Below are 21,151 nucleotides of genomic sequence, written 5' to 3'. Positions count from 1 at the left end.
TATACACATCTCTTCCCTTTGGGAGATGGAGTTTACCTGTTAATCCTAGAACTTCTCAAGGCAAAAGAGCAGCCCTCTAACACTGTACACAGGCCCTGACCTGCTTCTCACCTCGTTCTGACAGGAGCAGTCTGCAGACACCTGGGCAGTGTAATGCGAGATGAGACCAAGCCTCACATGGTGCCCCTGGCTCCCGACCCAGCACCTAGAGAGGTGCCTAGCATGCAGCAGGGTGACATTCAGGAAACATCTCATGGAATGCGATCTATCCTCCTAGCTTACATTTTCTCAAGGGGAAGGTTCTTCCCTGATGGCAGGATTTAAAGCATTCCTTAACCCTCACACCCAATGGGGTGCACAGGGAGCACTGTGTGTCACTGGAAGTGAAAAAACATGTTGCAAACAGGGGATCAATTGCATACTGAATGTGTGTGTGGACTCTCACTCCATTACCCTGTTAATGTAAGGCTGCTCCCTTAATGTCCTTTCACTTGTTCCTTCTGCATTTCCTGCCTCTCGACAGAACTCCTAGACCCCTTCAAAATCTGCTTCAGATACCAACTCCTCTCAGGCTTTCCTGATTCCCCAAAGATGTAATTAATCATTTCATTCTCTGTACTAGTTCCTATTTTGTGTATGTTAAAGCTAATACTGATAAAGTAGTTTCTATGTGTCATGGTGTTTTAAGACCTTTACATATATTGACTTATTTAATTTTCACTACAATTCTATGAGATAGACACTCTTTTAAAAAAATGTATTTGTACTGATTTCAGAGAGGAAGGGAGAGTGAGACAGAAACATCAATGATGAGAGAATCATTGATTGGCTGCCTCCTGCACACCCCTTACTGGGGATTGAGCCACAACTGGGGATGTGCCCTGGACCAGAATTGAACCTGAAACCCTTCAGTCTGCAGACCGATGCTCTATCCACTGAGCCAAACCAGCTAGGGCTAGATACGCTCTTTTTTTTTTTTTTTTAAACTATGTTTTTGTTGATTTTTAAAGAGAGGAAGAGAGAGAAATAGAAATATCGATGAGAGAGAAAGATTGCTCAGGTGTCTACTGCACTCTCCTCCTCCCTTGGGATCAAGCCTGCAACCCAAGCATGTGTCATGACTGGGAATCAAAGCGGCAACCTCGTTAAATGAGAGGACACTCAACTGAACCCCACCAGCCGGGTGATAGATACTCTTAATATTCCTGTTTTGCAGATGAGGAAATTAAGGCACAGATGGTAAACAACTTGCTCTATGTCATAGGTTTTCAATCCAGGTATTTCTATTGCTGCACTTAATACACTATGCTGCCATTTATTTATTTCAAAGTCCTCTTCAATTCTGGGAGTTCCTGAAAGCAAAAAGACCATTTTATTTGTTCAGCTCTATGCTCCCACACTTGGCAGTCCCAAGCTAATGGGCGTCCTGAGAGCTCACTCAGCCGTGGCAGACACCCTCCACTGCGACCAGCCCCGTCAGAAACTTTCTCATGAGCCTGGGATTGAACATTCCCCGGGTGGTCTAGGATGTAAGTAAATAGAGTACATTGGCCAATTGCAATAATTTTTGGAAAACAGCTCATCTGAATCTGGAGCCAAAAAAAAAGGGAACATCATTCCACAAGTAAGAAACTCCAGAACCTGAAAAAGAATCAGAAACCAAATCTCTAAAGTCAAAACCACTCAATTAATATACAGAATCAACTTTTTTTAAAAAAAATATTTTTTATTGATTTTAGAAAGGGATAGTGAGAGAGAGATAGAAATATCAATAATGACTGAGAATCATTGATCAACTTCCTCCTGCACGCCATCAACCCAGGCATGTGCCTTTGATCGGAATCAAACTGGGGACCCTTTAGTCCACAGGCCGATGCTCTATCCACTAAGCCAAACCAACTAGGGCTCAACTCTTTTTGATTCAAGACTGATAACTCTTGACATTCTGCTACCCATTAGTCCTTCATCATTGTGATAGATTTTACATATCTCTTTTACATTTGACTTCTCCTCATGAGAGAGAAGTCAAATGTAAAAGAGATATGTAAATTCTATACAATAATAATAACTAAAACAACAACAACAAATCCAAACATGAAAGACTGGACAGATAAATTACAGCTGTGGAAAATTAGCAGATAGTGCCCATGACCTATACACATAGGCACTGAAGGGCCTGCACTCCGGACTGCTGTTCTGGGATCTGAATCTGGCTTTGACCCTGACGACTGTATGATCTTGGTTCTTTAACCTCTGAGCACCTGAACCTCTACAAAACAAGGATAATAAGAAAACCTATGTTGCAGGGTTGTCATGAGGATTAACTGAGGCATATGAATCAAACACTAAGCACAGTGCCTGGCACACAGCAAGGGTCCAACAAACACAGGCCATTGTTCTTCCTGCTTACTTAGTGAAGGAGGCAGAGAACTGGGAGCATATAAGGCACATTGCCACCAGCACCCATCACCTTTACTCCTGCTGCCTGGCACACAACGGGCATTTCAGTGGATTTCCACAGGATGAATGAATTAATGGCCAAAGTGGTTCATAGACTTTTATTCAAAGAGAGAAACTAGAATGGCAATCAGAAGTAAGGCTTAAATGTCAAGAGGACAAGCACAGTAAACTCAAAATTTAGCATTCTATTAGTGAGACCAATGTATTCAAGACAGTCACTATATAAATTCATAATAATTATTCCTAATGCATTATAGAAATTCTTTTGTGCCTATAAATTATCAATGGTTAAATTATTCAAGGAGGTTTTAAAATTAAGTATATATTATTGTATTCAAATGCTTTAAAATTTGGAAATCCATGTAGAGTCTAAATGGCAATGATGAATTAACTGGAATATTTTGATTGATTGCAATACTTAGTTTATGCTTTATTATCCACATGTATTGTTCCCTGTCTACCTTTTTTATTTCTCACCAGATGGCGAACGCCTCGTATGCATAGTGCTTTTATATCTACTGTGCCTGGAATATATTCATAGTCAATAAATAATTGCGTAATTAACAGCCATCCTGTTCCATGACCATACCAGATTAAAGTTTTTGGTCCAGCAACATATGCTTTTGGTGTACTTACATTTCCACAAAACAATAAAAAATTTGTATGCTCTTAAGACCTTATAAATACAAATTTCAACATTTAAAAATATGATATACTTTAGGAAAATCACTCTTTAAAACCCTAAAATTTAAGACTAAATGACTTTACAAAATCTACTCTAAACTGTAAGCTAAAGCAACTAAAAAGTTTAGATGATTCTAACAAAATCAGATAAAAGCTGTTCTTTTTTTTTTTTTAAGAATAGTTTATTTATTTTTGAGAGAGAGAGAGAGAGAGAAGAGAGAGAGAGAGAGAGAGAGAGAGAGAGAGAGAGAGAGAGAGAGAGAGAGAGGAAGGTAGAAGAAGAGAGAAAGATCCATGTGACAGCATAACACTGATCAGCTGCCTCCTGTATGTCCCTACCGGGGATTGAGCCCGAAAGCCAGGCAAGTGCCCTGACCGGGAATCCAACCTGCAACCTTGTGGTGCACAGGACAACAGCCAACCAACTGAGCCACACTGGCAGGGTAAAGCTGTGATTTTTTAAAATAATAAACTACTAAAGACTTGTATTGCTTGTCTGTCAGATGTTACATCATACTATTGTGTTGTGGATGGTGGCAGCTGCTCAAAGGAAAATAGGAAGAATAAATGGGAATATGTGAAGAAAAATCAGATTCAAAAGTGATCTCTGATACTTTCTCTTACACATTAGGCTCGGGAACCTGCGATGGACACGATGTCAGAAAGAAAACACCATGAGAAAGAGAAGCAGCTAACCCTGGACTCTCACACAGACGAGGGGGAAGACGGCCAACGCACTGAGATGAAAGGGTGTCGGCAGCAGGTGAAGTCTGAACATGAGGCAGTTCCCCTGCAGCTCAGTGCCCACCCCACCCCCTGCCCCTGGGCCCCTTAGGTCCCATGGGGGTGTCTAATAAAGTCCCCCCTGTCCCCCCGGGTACTTGAAGCATGACAGGAATTAAAACTTTAGCCAAAGGATCTAGACTTTAAAAGGGGAGGTTAGTCTTTATCTGGTGGGTAGGGACGTTTAGATGTCTGAATTCAAGCAGGACGCCCAACTCCCTCTCCTTCACAACTCTATCTGGGTCTGCACCACCTTCCTGGTTTGGAGGTGAGACTGGGGGTGTCAGGGCGGGGGCGGATTCCGGGAACGTACACCTGCCACTGGCTTTGCCTCAGGGGCAGGATTCTTTCAGTACTTATGAAGGTATGTATGTTGGGTAGGAAAAGTTTCTATAAAATGGACACTATCTCTCAGCACTATTTCTAAGGACTCAATGAGATACAATACTTTAGAGTATTTTACACACTATCAGGCACATAAGGACCTGAAAAATGTTTACTCTCATTTCACTGATGTGTATCAACAATGAACAAAGTTGTTCCTAATGGTTGTTCACAGACCATTAGGAACAACTGCAACTCTGCTGAAATCCGCAAAGCCTGCTTATGATACAATAGAGCAAACCTTTTTTTTATCTTTCAAGATGTATCTCTTTAGAAGTTACTGTGGCAACATGTAATTTCAAATCTTGCCATTGCCCAGCAACCATAATCTTATTATATTTTGACAATTAAAACGTCCCGTGTACTGGCAGAGTTTAACAATCTTATCTATTAACTATGGCCTCCTGCCCTCTGATATGACATCTAACCAGATGCATATCAGTCTTCCTCTCAACCTCACTGTGGTCAAAAGAGTGTTTACCAGAGCCAGAGAGTCCTGAAATAAAAGAAGGTGGGAACCCAGGTCGACGGGAGTTTCTTCCATGACCAACAGCCCCATTTTAGTATTGAATGAGAACACAATTCCAAAAAATTAATCAGGAATGAAAAGGTAACAAGTGTTTAAGAAACTCAAAACTAAGTGTTTAAAGGACTCAAGCAGATACTGTGATGAGGTAAAAGGTAACTAAAATAAGCTGGAAAAAAAACCAGGTTTGAAGAATTACCAAAGCATAACTTCAATGACATACAGCTCTGCTCTGGGAACACTGCACCTGGCAGACACTGTCACCAAAAACAAAGGAAGGGGAGAAGGCGCAGGTGTTTCAGGGCAATCTACACATAAAAAGACAGGGTTTGGGGAAGATATGTGCTACAAACTAAGCATGACAGGCATCCAGAATTCTCAGCTGTACACAGATTTATCACACCACCAGTGGTCCTGTGCACGAAATTCGTGCATGGGAGGGCTGTGTCCCTCAGGCCAGCCTGCACCCTCTCCAATCTGGGACCCTACAATTTGGGACCACTGGCACTTAACCACTCACCTGCCTGCCTAATTGGCCCTAACCACTCTGCCTGATGGCTTGCTCGCCCCCAAATGCCGACCTCCACCGGCTTGCTCGCCCCTAACCACCTCTGCCTTGGCACCACCACCACAGCTTTGTCTGGAAGGTCTCCTGGTCTAATTAGCACATTACCCTTTTATTAGTATAGACTAATAGCCCTGTGGACAAATCTGTGCACCAGTAGCTCTCCACCCGCTGCCCTGCTCCTGTAATTCCCCCCCCTCCTATTTCCTCCCCTCCCCTCATAGCTTGCTGCCCTGCCCCCTCCTGTAGCTCTCTGCTACCCACTTGTGGCCAGTAGCTCACTGCCCAACCCTCCTGCTGATCTGTGATCGTCATTACATAGTCATTTGTTACACATCATGGTGTAACAGCCATTTAGATATTGCATCTTTATTATATAGGATTATCTATCTGCTTCTTGGCACTGAGCCTAAAATAATCAGGACTGGAAGGCAATGGTGAAACAAGATTTGGTTCCTGCACCAGAACAATGCAGGATAAGACAACTGGAGGCAGGGTAGGAAATGGGACCACTTTCCTTAATCAGAATTTTACTTTACAATGGGGATGCAAGGATAAAAATTTTCCTAATACAGTGGTACTCAACATCAGCATTCTGGTGTTCTGTTAAGAAAACTAATAATACAGAAAAATATTTATTCAATGGATAGTTATTTCCTTGATTTGCTTTAATTACAGAATCTCTTAACCCCAAACTCCTAACGCCATCATGAATAATCTAGTTTAATACAAGTTAAGTCTATAAATAAGTTTGTTATTTCTCCTCAAAAACAAACAAAAATTCTACTTAAGTAATTTTTCAAGAATTATTGTTTAAAAAATTTACCTAGAGAAATTAAAATATCAGTCATTTTGCCCCTATAACACATGGTGCTCAAGTTCAAGTATCAATGTTGTATGCTTAACACACCAGCCTTAGTTGTTCTGATAGTATGCTGGCTTGGAGTCTTCTTAATCACTCTTTTCTTCTCCTTGATAATGCCTATACTCTGGCTTCAGCTCCCATGTGTTTTTGTGGATCCCTTTCACATTCTGAATACCAATTTCTTTTAAGATTTCCTTCAGGTACACCTGAAAAAGAAAAAACACAAACAAAAAACCTGGAGAGAACCACATTTGAATAATAAAAATTATTATCCTGAGTACAAATTTTCTTTATAAAGAGGTTCAATGCTACCTTTTGATTCTACATATACCGTACATGATAACTGTATTCAACATATGACCATCTGTATTAAAGGGGAGGGAAGAGCTAAGTGTCAACAACCAGAGAGCTAAAAAAGTCTAGATGAAATTACACTAGAAAATTACTGGTGCCTGATGTTTATTAAGATGACACTGTGATCGGCCCCTGAGTTCAGCAGCCTCACTCAGTTCACAGTCAGAGAGGGTTATTCTTAAACCAGTCATTTCAGAAACATGTAAAAAGTGACAAATATTTTTGAACAATAATATTCTATGAGGCAAGCACATGATAGGTATCTAGAATTCTCAGTTCTACGGTGAGTTTTCAAACTTGCTATCAGGACACTTGTTTTTCCTGTGTAATAAAGGAAGTTATTATTTGTAGACTCATATCTTGGCCAAGCTTGTCAAGACAGAGTGAGGGAGGAGAAACCAAGAGGGCGGCAGAGGGTAGACACCCGAATGTAGCCTACCACAACAAATTTGAATTTAGAACTGGAAAACAGGAGTAACATCGCCCTGAAGTGCCAGACGGCAGGCTGAGAGGAGGCTCTACCATCTGGGAAGGAGAGAGAAGGCGCACTGAACCTCAGGAACTGTGAAGGTGTGCAGAACTGTGTGCGTGAAAAGGTGGCCACCTGACTTCGCTGCTGGCTTGCTTGCAGAGTGCGCAGAGGGCGGGCCGAGTTCACTACTGGCTTACTCCCTGCGAGCGGAGAGGGCGGACAGCTAACGAGCGGCTGGCTTTCTTGTTCGGGAGGAAAACAGAACCACCCTATTGCTCTGATAGACGTCCCAGACAGGGAGAGGCCAGACTATCAGGCAGCGGGCAAAGACCTCTCGGAGGTGTGTGAAGCCAGCGGCCATTACTGCGGGACTCAGAAACCAGACCCTCGTAGGGAGAGGCTGAATAAAGCTTGTCTGCACCACCCGAGTAAAAATTCAGTTGTGTTCATGTGTAGTCCACCTTCATTTCACTAGCTAGTATATTAAAAGGTTATGAAGTATTTTGTTTTATGAAAAATGTCTCTTTCCCCCCTTTTTTATAATCAGAAGGGTATAAGATACTCAGTTTGTCAATTTGTTAGGTAACAAGATGGGATTATGGTCACATTCCCAAGGTACAGAATTCTTTTGGGAGGGGGGCATGGGGAGCAAACCTCTGGGGTTTTAGAATGTTCCCAAATGCAACCTAAGACCATTTAACTCTAACCAAATGAATTAACTTGGCATAAAACAGTAACAGAGAAAATAGTAGTTTTTGAAAAACAAGGTCAGAAAGATGCAAGTAGAGAACAGTGAGATCATATAATTCCTCTGCTTAAAAATGTTCTCAACGACTTCCCCTTTGGTTTACAGGCTAAATTCCAAACTTTAAATTTTTTTTTTTTTTTTTTTTTTTTTTATAGGAATCCATTCAACTCTGCCTTTTACCTTTGGCCTCATTTTCTAACACTCCCCTTTATATATACTTGTCATTTCTGTGTCTGTAGGCTTCTTGTTTCTTCCATATGTCATTCCCTTTTCCTGTAATGCTTATCCTCTTTCCTGAAATCTAAGCTCATCCTTTAAGATCCGTCATTTTTTCAGAAAAATTTTCCCTAACAGTCCCGGCTCTCAACAATATAGCCTTCATAATTATAAACCTTTATTTTCATATCTATTTCTCCCATCAAACCATGTTCATATTATAGTGACTGCCTGCACATTACAGAGGCCCAGTGCACTTGTGCTAAGAATAAACAAGCGAGCTAAGAGAACTGGAGAAGGGGTTGGTTGAGGGACATCACTTAGAAGGTATAAGAATAAACGAAGCAACTCTAGTTCATTTTTAGAATTCAGGCTCTGATTAACTTATAAAGCAATGGTCCAGTTTGAAAAATAAAACTTTATTGATTAAACTGTATCACCTGAAAATGAATGATATTTATTGCTAAAATATTATTGGGACAACTGAGGGGGATATTTGAAGATTAATGCTCCTTTTAAAAAATTCATATATTCACACAAATATTTATTTATTTTTTAAACACCTACTATGTGCCAGGTAGAGTGGTATAGTCCGTTTTTATCCTCGGAGTTCACAGTTTAAGGTAAGGCTATGTGGGGTGGAGACTAAGGCATATAAATAGACAACCAAAATAATAATATGAGCACAGTAATAAGGATGTATGGAGAGGATGTTATGGGAGCACTGAGAAGTGGCACCTACCTTAGCCTGAATCAAAACGTTAGGTTCGTTGAGGGTACACATTTGATCATTTAAATTGAATGGCAATTCTGTGCAGAAATCAAGAGAAACTAGTTCTCCTCTCATTCTAAACATTGACTTTTCAATTTAACCTTCTGCCTGACTATTTGTATTTTAAACAAAGGATTCTAGAACTGAGTAGATAACCTTGATAAGACATAGGGTCAGAGAGATTTCTTTTTCTTTTTCTTTTTTTATATGTATTTTTACTGATTTCAGAGAGAAAGGGAGAGGGAGAGATAGAAACGTCAACGGTGAGAGAAAATCACTGATTGGCTGCTTTCTGCCAGCTCCCCACTGGGATTGAGCCCACAACCCGGAGCAGAAATCAAACTGTGACCTCCTGGTTCATAGGTCAACGATCAACTACTCAGCCACACGGGCGGAGCAGAGAGATTTCTCGCTGCTGACTCTGTGCAGTGCTGCAGAACAATTTGAATAAACTGCCAGAGGTCTAGCAGTTCTTCACTAAAGGGATGTGTGGGAGAGCATTTACAGTAAGTCTGCACGCAGAGAAAAAAGGGATAGAATATTTCCGCTTCCTTGGAAAGAAAAGGCACAACACATACTGAACCAAAGAAGTATAGGATGTGGTTTGCAGTTGTGGGTCAAGATAGAATTGCAGAGGCCACAAAGCCAGAAATCCACAGATCAAAACCCCAATTTACCCCCCTTCCCTCCCCAAGATAAGACGAACCTATTTTAGTCTCTTTTTCTCCTCCTTTCCCTTCCTGCACCCCCAGCTATTTCTCCACCTACTGCGTGGTCAACCAAATGAAGGATTTATTTGCATTTCATTTTATCAGGAATTTCAGTGCGTTACATAAATAATAATACAATAACTACATCTAAATTCCCTGAAGTTGATAAAAAAGATATAGCTTTGATAAAAAGCTGATCACCAGTAATACTGCTTTAGGTAGTAAGCCAATACTATGACCCTACCAGTCACAAAATGTTCCCAAGTTGCCGAAACTGGTTTGGCTCAGTGGATAGAGCGTCGGCCTGCGGACTGAAAGGTTCCAGGTTCGATTCCGGTCAAGGGCATGTACGTTGATTGCGGGCACATCCCCGGTAGAGGGTGTGCAGGAAGCAACTGATAGATGTTTCTCTCTCATCGATGTTTCTAACTATCTCTCTCTCTCCTATCTGTAAAAAAATCAATAAAATATATTTAAAAAAAATATAAAAAAATGTTCCCAAGTTGGACTGAATATGCAATATGAAAATCTACACCAAAGTCAGCACTGGTTAATGCAGTCACCAAAAGGAGTTACCATATGCTTCTTAGAAAGTGACCCAAGGGCAAGAAGGGCATATCAGTTCCGTGATGCTATCAGAGTATCACTTCATGTTCGTATGATTTTGTGTGACTGTGACTCCTTTTTTTTTTTTTTTAAAATATATTTTATTGATTTTTTACAGAGGGGAAGAGAGAGGGATAGAGAGTTAGAAACATCGATGAGAGGAAAACATCAATCAGCTGCCTACTGCACTCCCTCTACTGGGGATGTGCCTGTAACCCAGGTACATGCCCTTGAGCGGAATTGAACCCTGGACCTTTCAGTCCGCAGGCCGACACTCTATCCACTGAGCCAAACTGGTTTCGGCTGACTGTGACTCCTTTAAGCAAGTCAACAGAATAGAGGACTTACTGATACTGGTGAAATTGTTAGTGGCTTCAAAGCACACATTGTTTCATAAAAAAAAATAAACTACACATTAAGCATAAGCTGCGAAGAAATAGGTTTTTCACCCCTTTGCATACAGAAAACTGGGAAGAGGAGAGGGAAAGTGCAGTGAGGACATGTCTGGACCATGAGCCACCTTGGCACTTGTCTCCTCTTTTCCTTCTTTTGGTTTCACTTCTGCTGTCTTATTAGCCCCTGCGCCCTCTCTTCCTCTCAGGCTCCTGTTGGCTGCATTCCTCTCTTTGTAATACTCTTAAGAAGCAGAAAGATGATGGTGATGAAATGGTCAAGGCACAACCCTACCAATGCCTGCCCTATCATATGGCTTAATCCAAGTTGTGAGAAAATAATTTATTATTGCATTAATATTTGTGTGCTGGTAAATCATCTTACTTTCAGAAACACTTCATCTACCTGGAATTGGCAAAATATTCATGTTTGCATATTTCAGATAAAGTTCACTTCCTTTAATTGTAACTATTTGCTTAATGACATGCTTTCTAAATTGTATTAGTTCATTTGCGTGCTGAACATAATAGGCATTCTAAGACTGAGATATGATGGCTTCCAATTGAGAAAAAAAAAAAACATATATAATTAATGTTGAAGTGGTTAAAAGAAAAATACAAAAAAGAAAAAAAGAAAAAAAAAGAAAAATACAATCAGAGATCCCATGAAGATGAAAACAACTCCTTTTGGAATTTAAATATGATTTCTTGCATTTAGAACTATGACAACTATCTATTATTGCATTTGGTGTGCGGTACAGTTTTAAAGTACAAACTATATCTTCATAGTTATTATTTGTATACTTGAAAATGTTGCTAGAATCTAACTGGCAAGCAAAGAGACTCTGTAGGTATATATTTTACCAATAGAGAATTAAAATAAATGTTTAAAATACATATTTTTTTTTTTACTGTTGATAGTATCAAAAATATTTCCCATTTTCACCTCTTTTACCCCCTCCACCCAGCCTCTATTCACCCCTCCCCCCCACCAGGTCTTCACCACCCTATTGTCTGTGTGCAGGGGCTATGCATATAAGTATATAAGTTCTTTGATTTATCTCTTCTCATCTCCCCAGTCCTGACATCGAGGTAGTATCAGTCTGCTCTATGCCTCTCTGTTTCAGGTCTTATTTTGTTGGTCAATTCATTTTGTTCACTAGATTCCACAAGTAAGTGAGATCATGTGATATTTGTATTTCTCAGATTGGCTTATTTTACTTAGCATAATGCTCTCTAGGTCCATCCATGCTGCTCCAAAGGGTAAGAGGGATCCCTCCTTTTTTTTTTTTTTTTTTTTTAAAGCTGCATAGTGTTCAATTGTGTAAATGTCCCACAGCTTTTTTATCCATTCACCTGCTGATGGGCACTTGGACTGTTTCCAAATCGTAGCTATTGTAAATAATGCTATCAACATAGCAGTGCATATATTCTTTGGTTTTTTTTTTTTTTTGGGGGGGGGGAGTTGGGAGGGTTTAGGACATATTCCTAGAAGTGGGATTGCTGGGTCAAACAGAAGTTCCATTTTTAATTTTTCCACAGTGCCTGCCCCAATCTGCATTCCCACCAGGAATGAAATAGTGCTCCATTTTCTCCACATCCTCCCCAGCAACTTGTTGTTTATTGATTTTTTAAAATATATTTTATTGATTTTTTTACAGAGAGGAAGGGAGAGAGATAGAGAGCTAGAAACATCGACAATGAGAGAGAAACATCGACCGGCTGCCTCTTGCACACCCCCCACCGGGGATGTGCCTGCAACCAACATACATGCCCTTGACCGGAATCGAACCTGGGACCTTTCAGTCCACAGACCGACGCTCTACCACTGAGCCAAACCGGTTTCGGCTGTTTATTGATTTTTTAATGATAGTGATGCTGACAGGTGTGAGGTGATATCTCATTATGGTTTTAATTTGCATTTCTCTAATGATTAGTGACTATGAACGTTTTTTCATATGTCTTTGGCCATTTGTTTGTCCTCTTTGAAGAAATGTTTATTTAGGTCCTCTGCCCATTTTTTAATTGGATTGTTACCAATAGAGAATTTTCAGTAAATTACCTATCATACCCAATAATGAAGCATTAATCACCTTAAAATATTTGGAATAAAAAATAAAGTTTTACCTTAGGGCAATAACAGATAAATGTTTGCTGGCTAAGGATTAAAGAAGGATTGATGACTATCTGGTAGTATCTCAGGCTAAAAAAAGTTACCAAAATGATCTAGCAATTCTACTCCCAAGAGAAATAAAAACATATGCTCACACAAAAACTGTACCTGAATGATTATAGCAGCTTCATTTATAATAGCCAAAAAGTGAAAACAGGTCAAACATCCATCCATGGGTGAATGGATAAACAAAATGTTGTATGTCCATATAATGGTATACTAGTACTATATGTAATAATCTATAATAATAAAAGCATAATATGCTAATTAAACAGATGTCCTTCTGGATGACCTTCAGGACAAAGCTTGGCCTGTGAGGGAAGCCTGGGTTCCAGGTGCCAGAGGGAAGCCAGTGCCAACAGCTGGGGAAAGGAAGGCCTACTCTTGCATTAATTTTGTGCATTGGGCCTCTAGTTCTATATAATAAAACCCTAATATGCAAATTGACCAAAGGGAAGAATGACAGGTTGCTATGACAAGCACTGACCACCAGGGGGCAGATGCTCAATGCAGGAACTGCCCCCTGGTGGTCAGTGGGAGCGCAGCGCTGCTCCTTAGTGCTGCCTTGGAGGCTGAGGTAAGGAACAAAGGGTCCCGGACTGCAAGAGCCCCAGACTGTGAGAAGGATGTCTGACTACTTGCTTAAGCCCGATCCCCTGGGCTTCTGGACTGAGAGAGGGTGCAGGCTGGACTGAAGGACCCCTGCCCCCGAGTGCACGAATATCATGCACTGGGCCTCTAGTTTGGCAATAAAAAGGAATGAAATACTGGCAAGTGCTACACCATGAATAAAACTTGAAAATATTATGCCTAAATGAGAGAAGCCAGTCATAAGATATCACATATTATATGGTTCCATTTACATGAAATTTCTAAAATAGGCAAATCTATAAAGACAGAAAGTAGACTAGTGCTTGCTTAGGGTCTGGGATAAGAGGAAAGAGGTTCCTAGCCAGTTTGGCCTAGAGGATAGACCATCAGCCTGTGAACGAAGGATTCCAGGTTCAATTCCAGTCAAGGGCATATGCCTGAGTTGCAGGGGCCATGCAGGAGGCAGCTGCTCAATGATTCTCTCTCATCATTGATGTCTCTCTCTCTCTCTCTCTCTCTCTCTCTCTCTCTCTCTCTCTCTCTCTCTCTTCTCTCTCTCTCTCCCTCCCTCCCCCACCCCCTTTTCCTTTCTCCCTGAAAATAATTTAAAAAATATTTTAAAAAGACGAAAGAAAAAAGGAAAGGGCGAGTGATAGGTATGGGGTCTTCCTGGAGTGAAAAAAATGTTCTAAAATTGATTGTGGTTGATGGTTATACAACTGTGTGAATATATTAAAATCCACTGAACTATAACTTTTTAAAGTTGTACTGAAAATAAAGCTTTTAAATTTGGAGAGAAAAGGAGACCTCTTCAGATCATAACAAATTGAGATAACACAATTTTTAAAGTATTAAATTATCATGGGTAAAGTAATGTGTCCAACAGTGGCTGGCTCTGTCTGTCAGTTCATATATACAGGAAAACATGATGGAACTAGAATATCTGTGTTGGGACATTCTAGAAGGAATGGTTCTATAATGCTGTAGTACAGAGTTTTAGGCCAGCACTACAAGGTCTGCCATTTGCTGGGGTATCTCAATGCCCCTCTGAGATGGAGAAACTGGGAGGCTTCAAACACTTAACTAAATCTATATTTTTTCTAATTCAGAGAACAATGCAAAGAAGATGATTTCTCTCCTGAGGCAATTCCCATAAGAATTGCAAGCCCAAAAACAAGTCTCAGCATGCGTAGGGAATGTATAAAATCAGGAGGAAGAGGTTAATAAGCTTAAGAACTTACTTTACCTTCCTTTAAATCAAATGGGACAGGAAGGACGGGGTGGAGGGGGAGAGTTTATGGGTAATGCAATTTTCAGATAAAATATAAATATTGTGACCAACTGCTATTAAGTAAAAATTCTATGTAAATTTGTATATAAATAAATGCCCAATTTTGTTCTCTGGATGCCTATGTTACTTATTACTTTTTAAAAAGTATATTTTATTGATTTTTTTACAGAGAGGAAGGGTGAGGGATTGGGAGAGAGTTAAAAACATCAATGAGAGAGAAACATCGATCAGCTGCCTCCTGCACACCCCCTACTGGGGATGTGCCCACAACCAAGGTATATGCCCTTGACCGAGATCAACCTGGGACCCTGGAAGGCCAATGCTGTATCCACTGAGACAATCAGTTAGGGCTCAGATATTACTTTTATCAATATAATATCTCAAGTAAAATCTGGACTCAGTTGGTCATGTTAGTAAATTAACCCAAATTTTACCTTATTCAGAAACATGATTTTAAAAAAAGGCCAAAACAAACCATATAAGGTGAAAGAGAAAATGTTACTATCCCATAATAAACTTGGTAGAACTATTGCTTATTAGTACATTTTATTCATAGGGAAAATATTTAAACCTCATAAATATTTAAATTTTATCCATTTATATCTAACATAGTTAATAATTTATATATTTTAGCATGACATTTCGTATTTTAAACCTTGTAATTAAGGCTTCACTTCATAAAGTTAGCAAATAATTACTTAAAAAACACACAACAGCCCTGGCTGATTGCTCAGTGGTTAGGGTATTAGACTGCACATTAAAGGGTTGTGGGTTTGATTCTGGGCCTCAGTTGGGGCATGTGTGAGAGGCAACCTATCGATGTGTCTTTCTCACATTGATGTTTCTCTCCTTCCACCCCCTCTTCTTCCTCCTTTCCCCTGATTTCTGAAAAATCAGTGGAAAAAATATCCTCAGGTGAGAAAAGAAAGAAAGAAAGAAAGAGAAAGAAAGAGAAAGAAAGAGAAAGGAAGGAAGGAAGGAAGGAAGGAAGGAAGGAAGGAAGGAAGGAAGGAAGGAAGGAAGGAAGGAAGGAAGGAAGGGAAGGAAGGAAGGGAAGGAAGGAAGGAAGGAAGGAAGGAAGGAAGGAAGGAAAGAAAAAAAGAAAGAAAGAAAGAAAGAAAGAAAGAAAGAAAGAAAGAAAGAAAGAAAGAAAGAAAAGTAACAGGAGTCTCACAAAGGACTGCCATTAATTAAAATGCTCTATTGGGAAATTGGTGGTCTTTTTAGTTTTAATAGCACCATTTAAAAATAATAATTTCCAGTTAAAAGATGATAAATATTTAGGAGGGGAAAAAAGAGAAAACAAAACTTATTAAGTAGTAAATTTGGGAATAAGTTTCAAACATTTAAAAATACCTATTTTTATTTTATTTTATTATTATTTTTTAAAATATATTTTATTGATTTTTTACAGAGAGGAAGGGAGAGAGATAGAGAGCTAGAAACATCGATGAGAGAGAAACATCAACCAGCTGCCTCTTGCACACCCCCTACTGGGGATGTGCCCGCAACCAAGGTACATGCCCTTGACCGGAATCGAACCTGGGACCTTTCAGTCCGCAGACCGACGCTCTACCACTGAGCCAAACCGGTTTCGGCTAAAAATACCTATTTTTAAAAAGAAAAAATTCTCATCGTTTGCAGCAACCTGGATGGAATTGGAGAACATCATGCTGAGTGAAACAAGCCAGTCAATGAAAGAGAGACACCACATGACCTTACTTATTTATGGATGATAAAGAACATTATAAACTGAAGAACCAAAAGATAGATATAGAGACAGTAAAGCAACAAGCAGACTGTCAAATTACAGCGGGGAGGTTGGGGAGATCTGGGGGAGATAAAAGATCAACCGAAGGACTTGTATACATGCATATAAGTACAACCAATGGACACAAAACTCTGGGGAGGGAGGGTATGTACGGAAGGGGGGGGGCATTGGTATATGTACAAAAATAATAATTTAATAAAAAAAATAATAAAAAATACCTATTTTTACTTGGATTAGGAACTAAATGAGCTGAGGTAAAGCTTAAATTCTATTCCTACATATCTGCTTTAGATTAATGATGATGATGATTCTATTTAATAAAGAGGGAATACGCTAATTGACCTTTTGCTAATACATTGCAAAGATGGCGGCACCCACAAACAATAAGGAGGGAATATGCTAATTGACTGCCCTGCCCTCAAAGATGGCGGCGCCCACAGCCACATGATGGGGGTGCCCAGTCCTCTCAGCCCTACCGGGGTGCGTGCCTCTGGAGTCCCCCAGTCCTCTGAGCCCCCCAGCTGCCCAGGGCTGGCCCGAGGTGCAGGCAAGCCTCTGAAAGCAGCTGCTCAGCCAACACTTCAGGCACAGGCAAACCTTGGATAATGGCTGCCTGAGCTTGCGTGGCAGTGGCAGCGGCAGCAGCAGAGATGTGATGGGGCATCACCTTGCCCAGATCACTAGGTTGCCTCCCGCCCCAGGGCTCCTGGAGTATGAGAGGGGGCAGGCCGGGCTGAGGGATCTTCCGCCCTCCCCTTCTAGTGGATGAATTTTCATGCACTGGGCCTCTAGTCCTTAATGATAGAGAAATTAGAAAGCAGTTTGCCCGAGAGAGAAATTAGCTTTTTATTCTATTTTTTCATTAAAAGGGATTCCTATTGTTAGGAGAGGAAAAAATTCCTTATCCAATTTTTTCCATTGATTTTTAGAGAGTGTAGAAAGGGGGGAGGGAGGAAAGACAAAAGGAGAGAGAAACATCAGTATGAGAGACACACATTGATATGAGAGACACACATCCCTCCCACAAAAGATCAAACCTGCAACCTAGGTATATGCCCTTAACTGGGAATGAATCCACAACCTTTTGATGTACAGAATGACACTCCAACCAACTGAGCCACTTGGCCAAGACTGTTAAGAAAAACATTTTCCTTGTTTATCTACAGATTATACACACACACACACACACACGAGGCCTGGTGCACTAAGATTCATGCAAGAATGGGCCTTCCTTACCCTGGCTGCCGGCAATGCCTTTGCTCCAGCCAGATCTACCTTTTTGCTCTGGCCCGGAGTCACCTTTCCACCTTCCCATGCTGCCCAGAGGCCCAGAGTGGGTGGGACAGTGTGGAAGGCCTGCATCATTGCCTTGGCCACTTGGCACCAGTGTATGCAAATTAACCTGCCATCTTTGTTGAGTTAATTTGCATACTCACTCCTGATTGGCTGGTGGCATCGCAAAGGTATGGTCAATTTGCATCTTATTTTTTATTAGTGTAGGTGTGTGTGTGTGTGTGTGTGTGTCAGTGTCAGAATATAGAAGAGGCAATATATTGTAGTAAGAGATATTCCTAGACTGAAGTCAGGACAATTGGGTTTAAGCCACTAAGCAACTCCCTTCTTCGGCTCTATACATTAGAAAGGTTATCTATAAGATCCTGAGTCAAATGTATATATATATAAAATTTTAATTATATAAATCCTATCTAATAAAAGAGTATTATGCAGATTGATCATCATTCCAACACACAAGATGGTTGCCCCCATCTGGTCAAAGATCCTGCCCCATGTGGACACAAGATGGCCACCACAAGATGGCCAGCAGGGTAGGGCAGTTGGGAGGTACCAGGCCTGCAAGGGAGGGCAGTTGGAGGTGATCAACCCTGCAGGGGAGGGCAGTTAGGGGTGACCAGGCCGGCAGAGGAGGGAAGTTGGGGGCAAACAGGCTGGCAGGGGAGCAGTTAGGCATCAATCAGGCTGGCAGGAAAGTGGTTAGGGGGTGATCAGGCTGGCAGGCAGAAGTGGTTAAGGGCAATCAGGAAGGCAGGCAGGCGAGCAGTTGGGAGCCAGCAGTCCTGGATTTTGAGAGGGATGTCCAACTGCCTGTTTAGGCCTGATCCCACTGGGACTGGGTATAAAGGGGCAGACAGACACCCCTTGAGGGCCCCAGATTGGAGGGTGCAGGCTGGGCTGAGGGACACCCTGCCTCTGTGCACGAATTTCATGCACTGGGCCTCTAGTTATATAATAAAAGTACACACACACACACACACACACACACATTCTATGTATATATAATGAAGAGGAATATGGGTATCTGGCTTGAGCAATTTGGGGAATGGTGGTGTCACTTTAAATGGAGTAGTCTGGGGAAAGCTTTGGAGGGGTGTAGAAATCATGAGTTCTGCTTTGAGCACACCAAACTTGAGACTACAATAAAATGATTAACATTGATTAGGTGTTAACTCTGTACAGGCAGTGGGCCCTGGTTGGCAGAGTACTCCTATCCTAATCTCTTGGTTCAGGAATGGGCACAAACCTCTACCAGGTCAATAAGATCTTCCCTGGGGTTTTTAGTGGAATAGTCACGACAGATATTCTCTTCTTGCTTAGGGGTTGCTAGCTATAGGCTGCTTTTGGGGGATCATTCTGGCTTCTGTATGGCAAGATCCTGCCTAAGAAATAGAATGATTATGAGAGATGGAAAGGGACAGTTCTAACTAAAAAATATTAGTATCTGGATCTAAAGGTAGGTTCATTCCTGAACTTCCCAGCTACTGTAGCCAATAAATTCTATTTCTATTTAAGTTAGTTAGTTTGAGTTGAGTTTCTATTCCTTACAACTAAGAGTCCCAACCAATTCACAGATATATAATAGCATATATTGGTAAATAAAAGTTTATTTTTTGACAGGAGAAATTCTCAATATGTAAAATTTTCTAGTAATTTTATCCTTTAAAAAAATATATCTTCCTAATGCCAAACTGTGCTTAAGTTACTTCTATTTAATTTGACTCTGGCCTGTCTGAAAATCTCTGGGTATTAGATTAACATTACCTTATTGCTGCACTACTTAATGAAAAGCCTACCTCGTGTAAATAAGGAACAACCTGTTGAGCATTGTTCAGTGCTAGGGAACGTGAAGTATGGGAATCAAGCTGCCTCAAAATAAAAATTTTGCTTAGTTTTTCTTGTTGATTTGAATTTACCTTAAAAAAGGCATACAAACAGTTCAATAACATTCTTAACTAAACAAAAATTATTCACGGGATTGATAGGACTGGGTATGTTGATTTACAGGGGGTTTAGATGCATTTCCCTAATTCTTGACCTCAAATTCAATGGATGCAGCACAAAGAAATTAAATGGTTCAGTTATCAGGAGAGCTGATTTTGGATGATACTTCTAATAGAAAGTATTTAAAGGAACCCTGGTAAATTGGATCTGTGCTAGAAAAGAGTGTTAGTGCTCAAAGTGATCTTGGCAGTTTAATGTTTCAAAGGGAGCAATTAGATAAAGTTTCTCATGATTTGTATTTTTGGAGGAAATCCTATTTTATATATGATTCTGCTTTTAAGATGTAATGAAATATAAAGGAAGACTAGACACAATAAAGAATAATAATAAAAAAGACTAGATGTAACACATTCAAAATGACAGATCAAAAATTGCCAGGGGACAAAAAATAGAATTCCTCTAATAGTTGAGTTTGGGTAGCCAACATATGAACTATAAGAACACGCCTTTAAATGATACTGATAGTGTTTCTGACTTTACATCAGTTACCAGAGCTTGGCCTTTTAAATCAGCTTATTTGCCCTTTAACTCCTTGATTGTTTATGCAAATCATATACTGATAAACGAGAAAGAAAGACTGGCCCTGAGGACAGCATCTCTAATTAATAATTTTGTTTATAGGAGTAAAGCCTTCTAGGAAGAAAAATATGAAAAAGAAGTAACTGAAAAAAATCAAGAAAATACTTAAAAATTCACTCAGAATGCATAAAAATGACATTTGAAAGGCCAGAAAGCACATGATAACTTAAGAATATGGTAGTAGTATTAATGAGGATGTGTTGAAATGATATACTTCATGGTTAGAAACTTCTCAAAAGTTGTATTGGAAACCATGTAAAAATGAGAGAATGTCATTAAATTCAGGCACTAAAAAGGTGATTATTAACATGAACAAAGTATTTTCCCTTTTACATGGGACTAAAAAATGTGTTTCATAATAATATTAAAAATATTATTTGGAAAATACTTGACAGTTAATGCATCTTTCATAAACATTAATTATTTATAGGAATACTATAAATGGTATTATTTTAAACACATATTTTAATTTTATAATACCCTGTTTCCCCGAAAATAAGACAGTGTCTTATATTAATTTTTGCTCCCAAAGATGCGCTAGGTCTTATTTTCAGGGGATGTCTTATTTTTCCATGAAGAAGAATACGGTACACATTTATTGTTAAATGAAAATAAAGGAAATTTATTACCTGTATACGGTATAGTAATACGGTAGTTGTCAACACAAACCAGATAAACTGAATCCTACAGTATCAAGAATTTACTCATTTATTCAATGACAATCATGTCATCATCTTCTGGAACATCATCATAACAATCCAATTCCTGAATTTCTTGTGACTCCATTTCTTTCAGAATCAGTGGACCAAATCTCTCATGTTTAGCCTGGGGGGGCCTTATTTTCGGGGGATGCCTTATATTTCACTCAGAAGGAAACCTGTAAGTAGGTCTTATTTTCGGAGGATGTCTTAT

General features: G+C 40.0%; 1 protein-coding gene across 1 annotated transcript in view; it reads right to left on the bottom strand.

The window, feature by feature from the left end:
- Nucleotides 1-3,361: 3,361 nt before the first annotated feature.
- GTF2F2 (general transcription factor IIF subunit 2) overlaps nt 3,362-21,151 on the bottom strand; it is a 142,941-nt gene continuing 125,151 nt past the window's right edge. Inside the window, exon 8 of the mRNA XM_084879492.1 lies at nt 3,362-6,473. Coding sequence (XP_084735618.1) covers nt 6,354-6,473 — 120 coding nt within the window. The 3' untranslated portion in view covers nt 3,362-6,353. The remainder of the gene's footprint in view (nt 6,474-21,151) is intronic.

The sequence above is a fragment of the Pipistrellus hanaki genome, assembly GCF_964339955.1.
Source record: "Pipistrellus hanaki genome assembly, chromosome: 3".
NCBI classification, from domain to species: domain Eukaryota; kingdom Metazoa; phylum Chordata; class Mammalia; order Chiroptera; family Vespertilionidae; genus Pipistrellus; species Pipistrellus hanaki.
The sequence above is the reverse complement of the archived record's forward strand: the minus strand, read 5'-3'. Positions and strand labels throughout refer to the sequence as shown.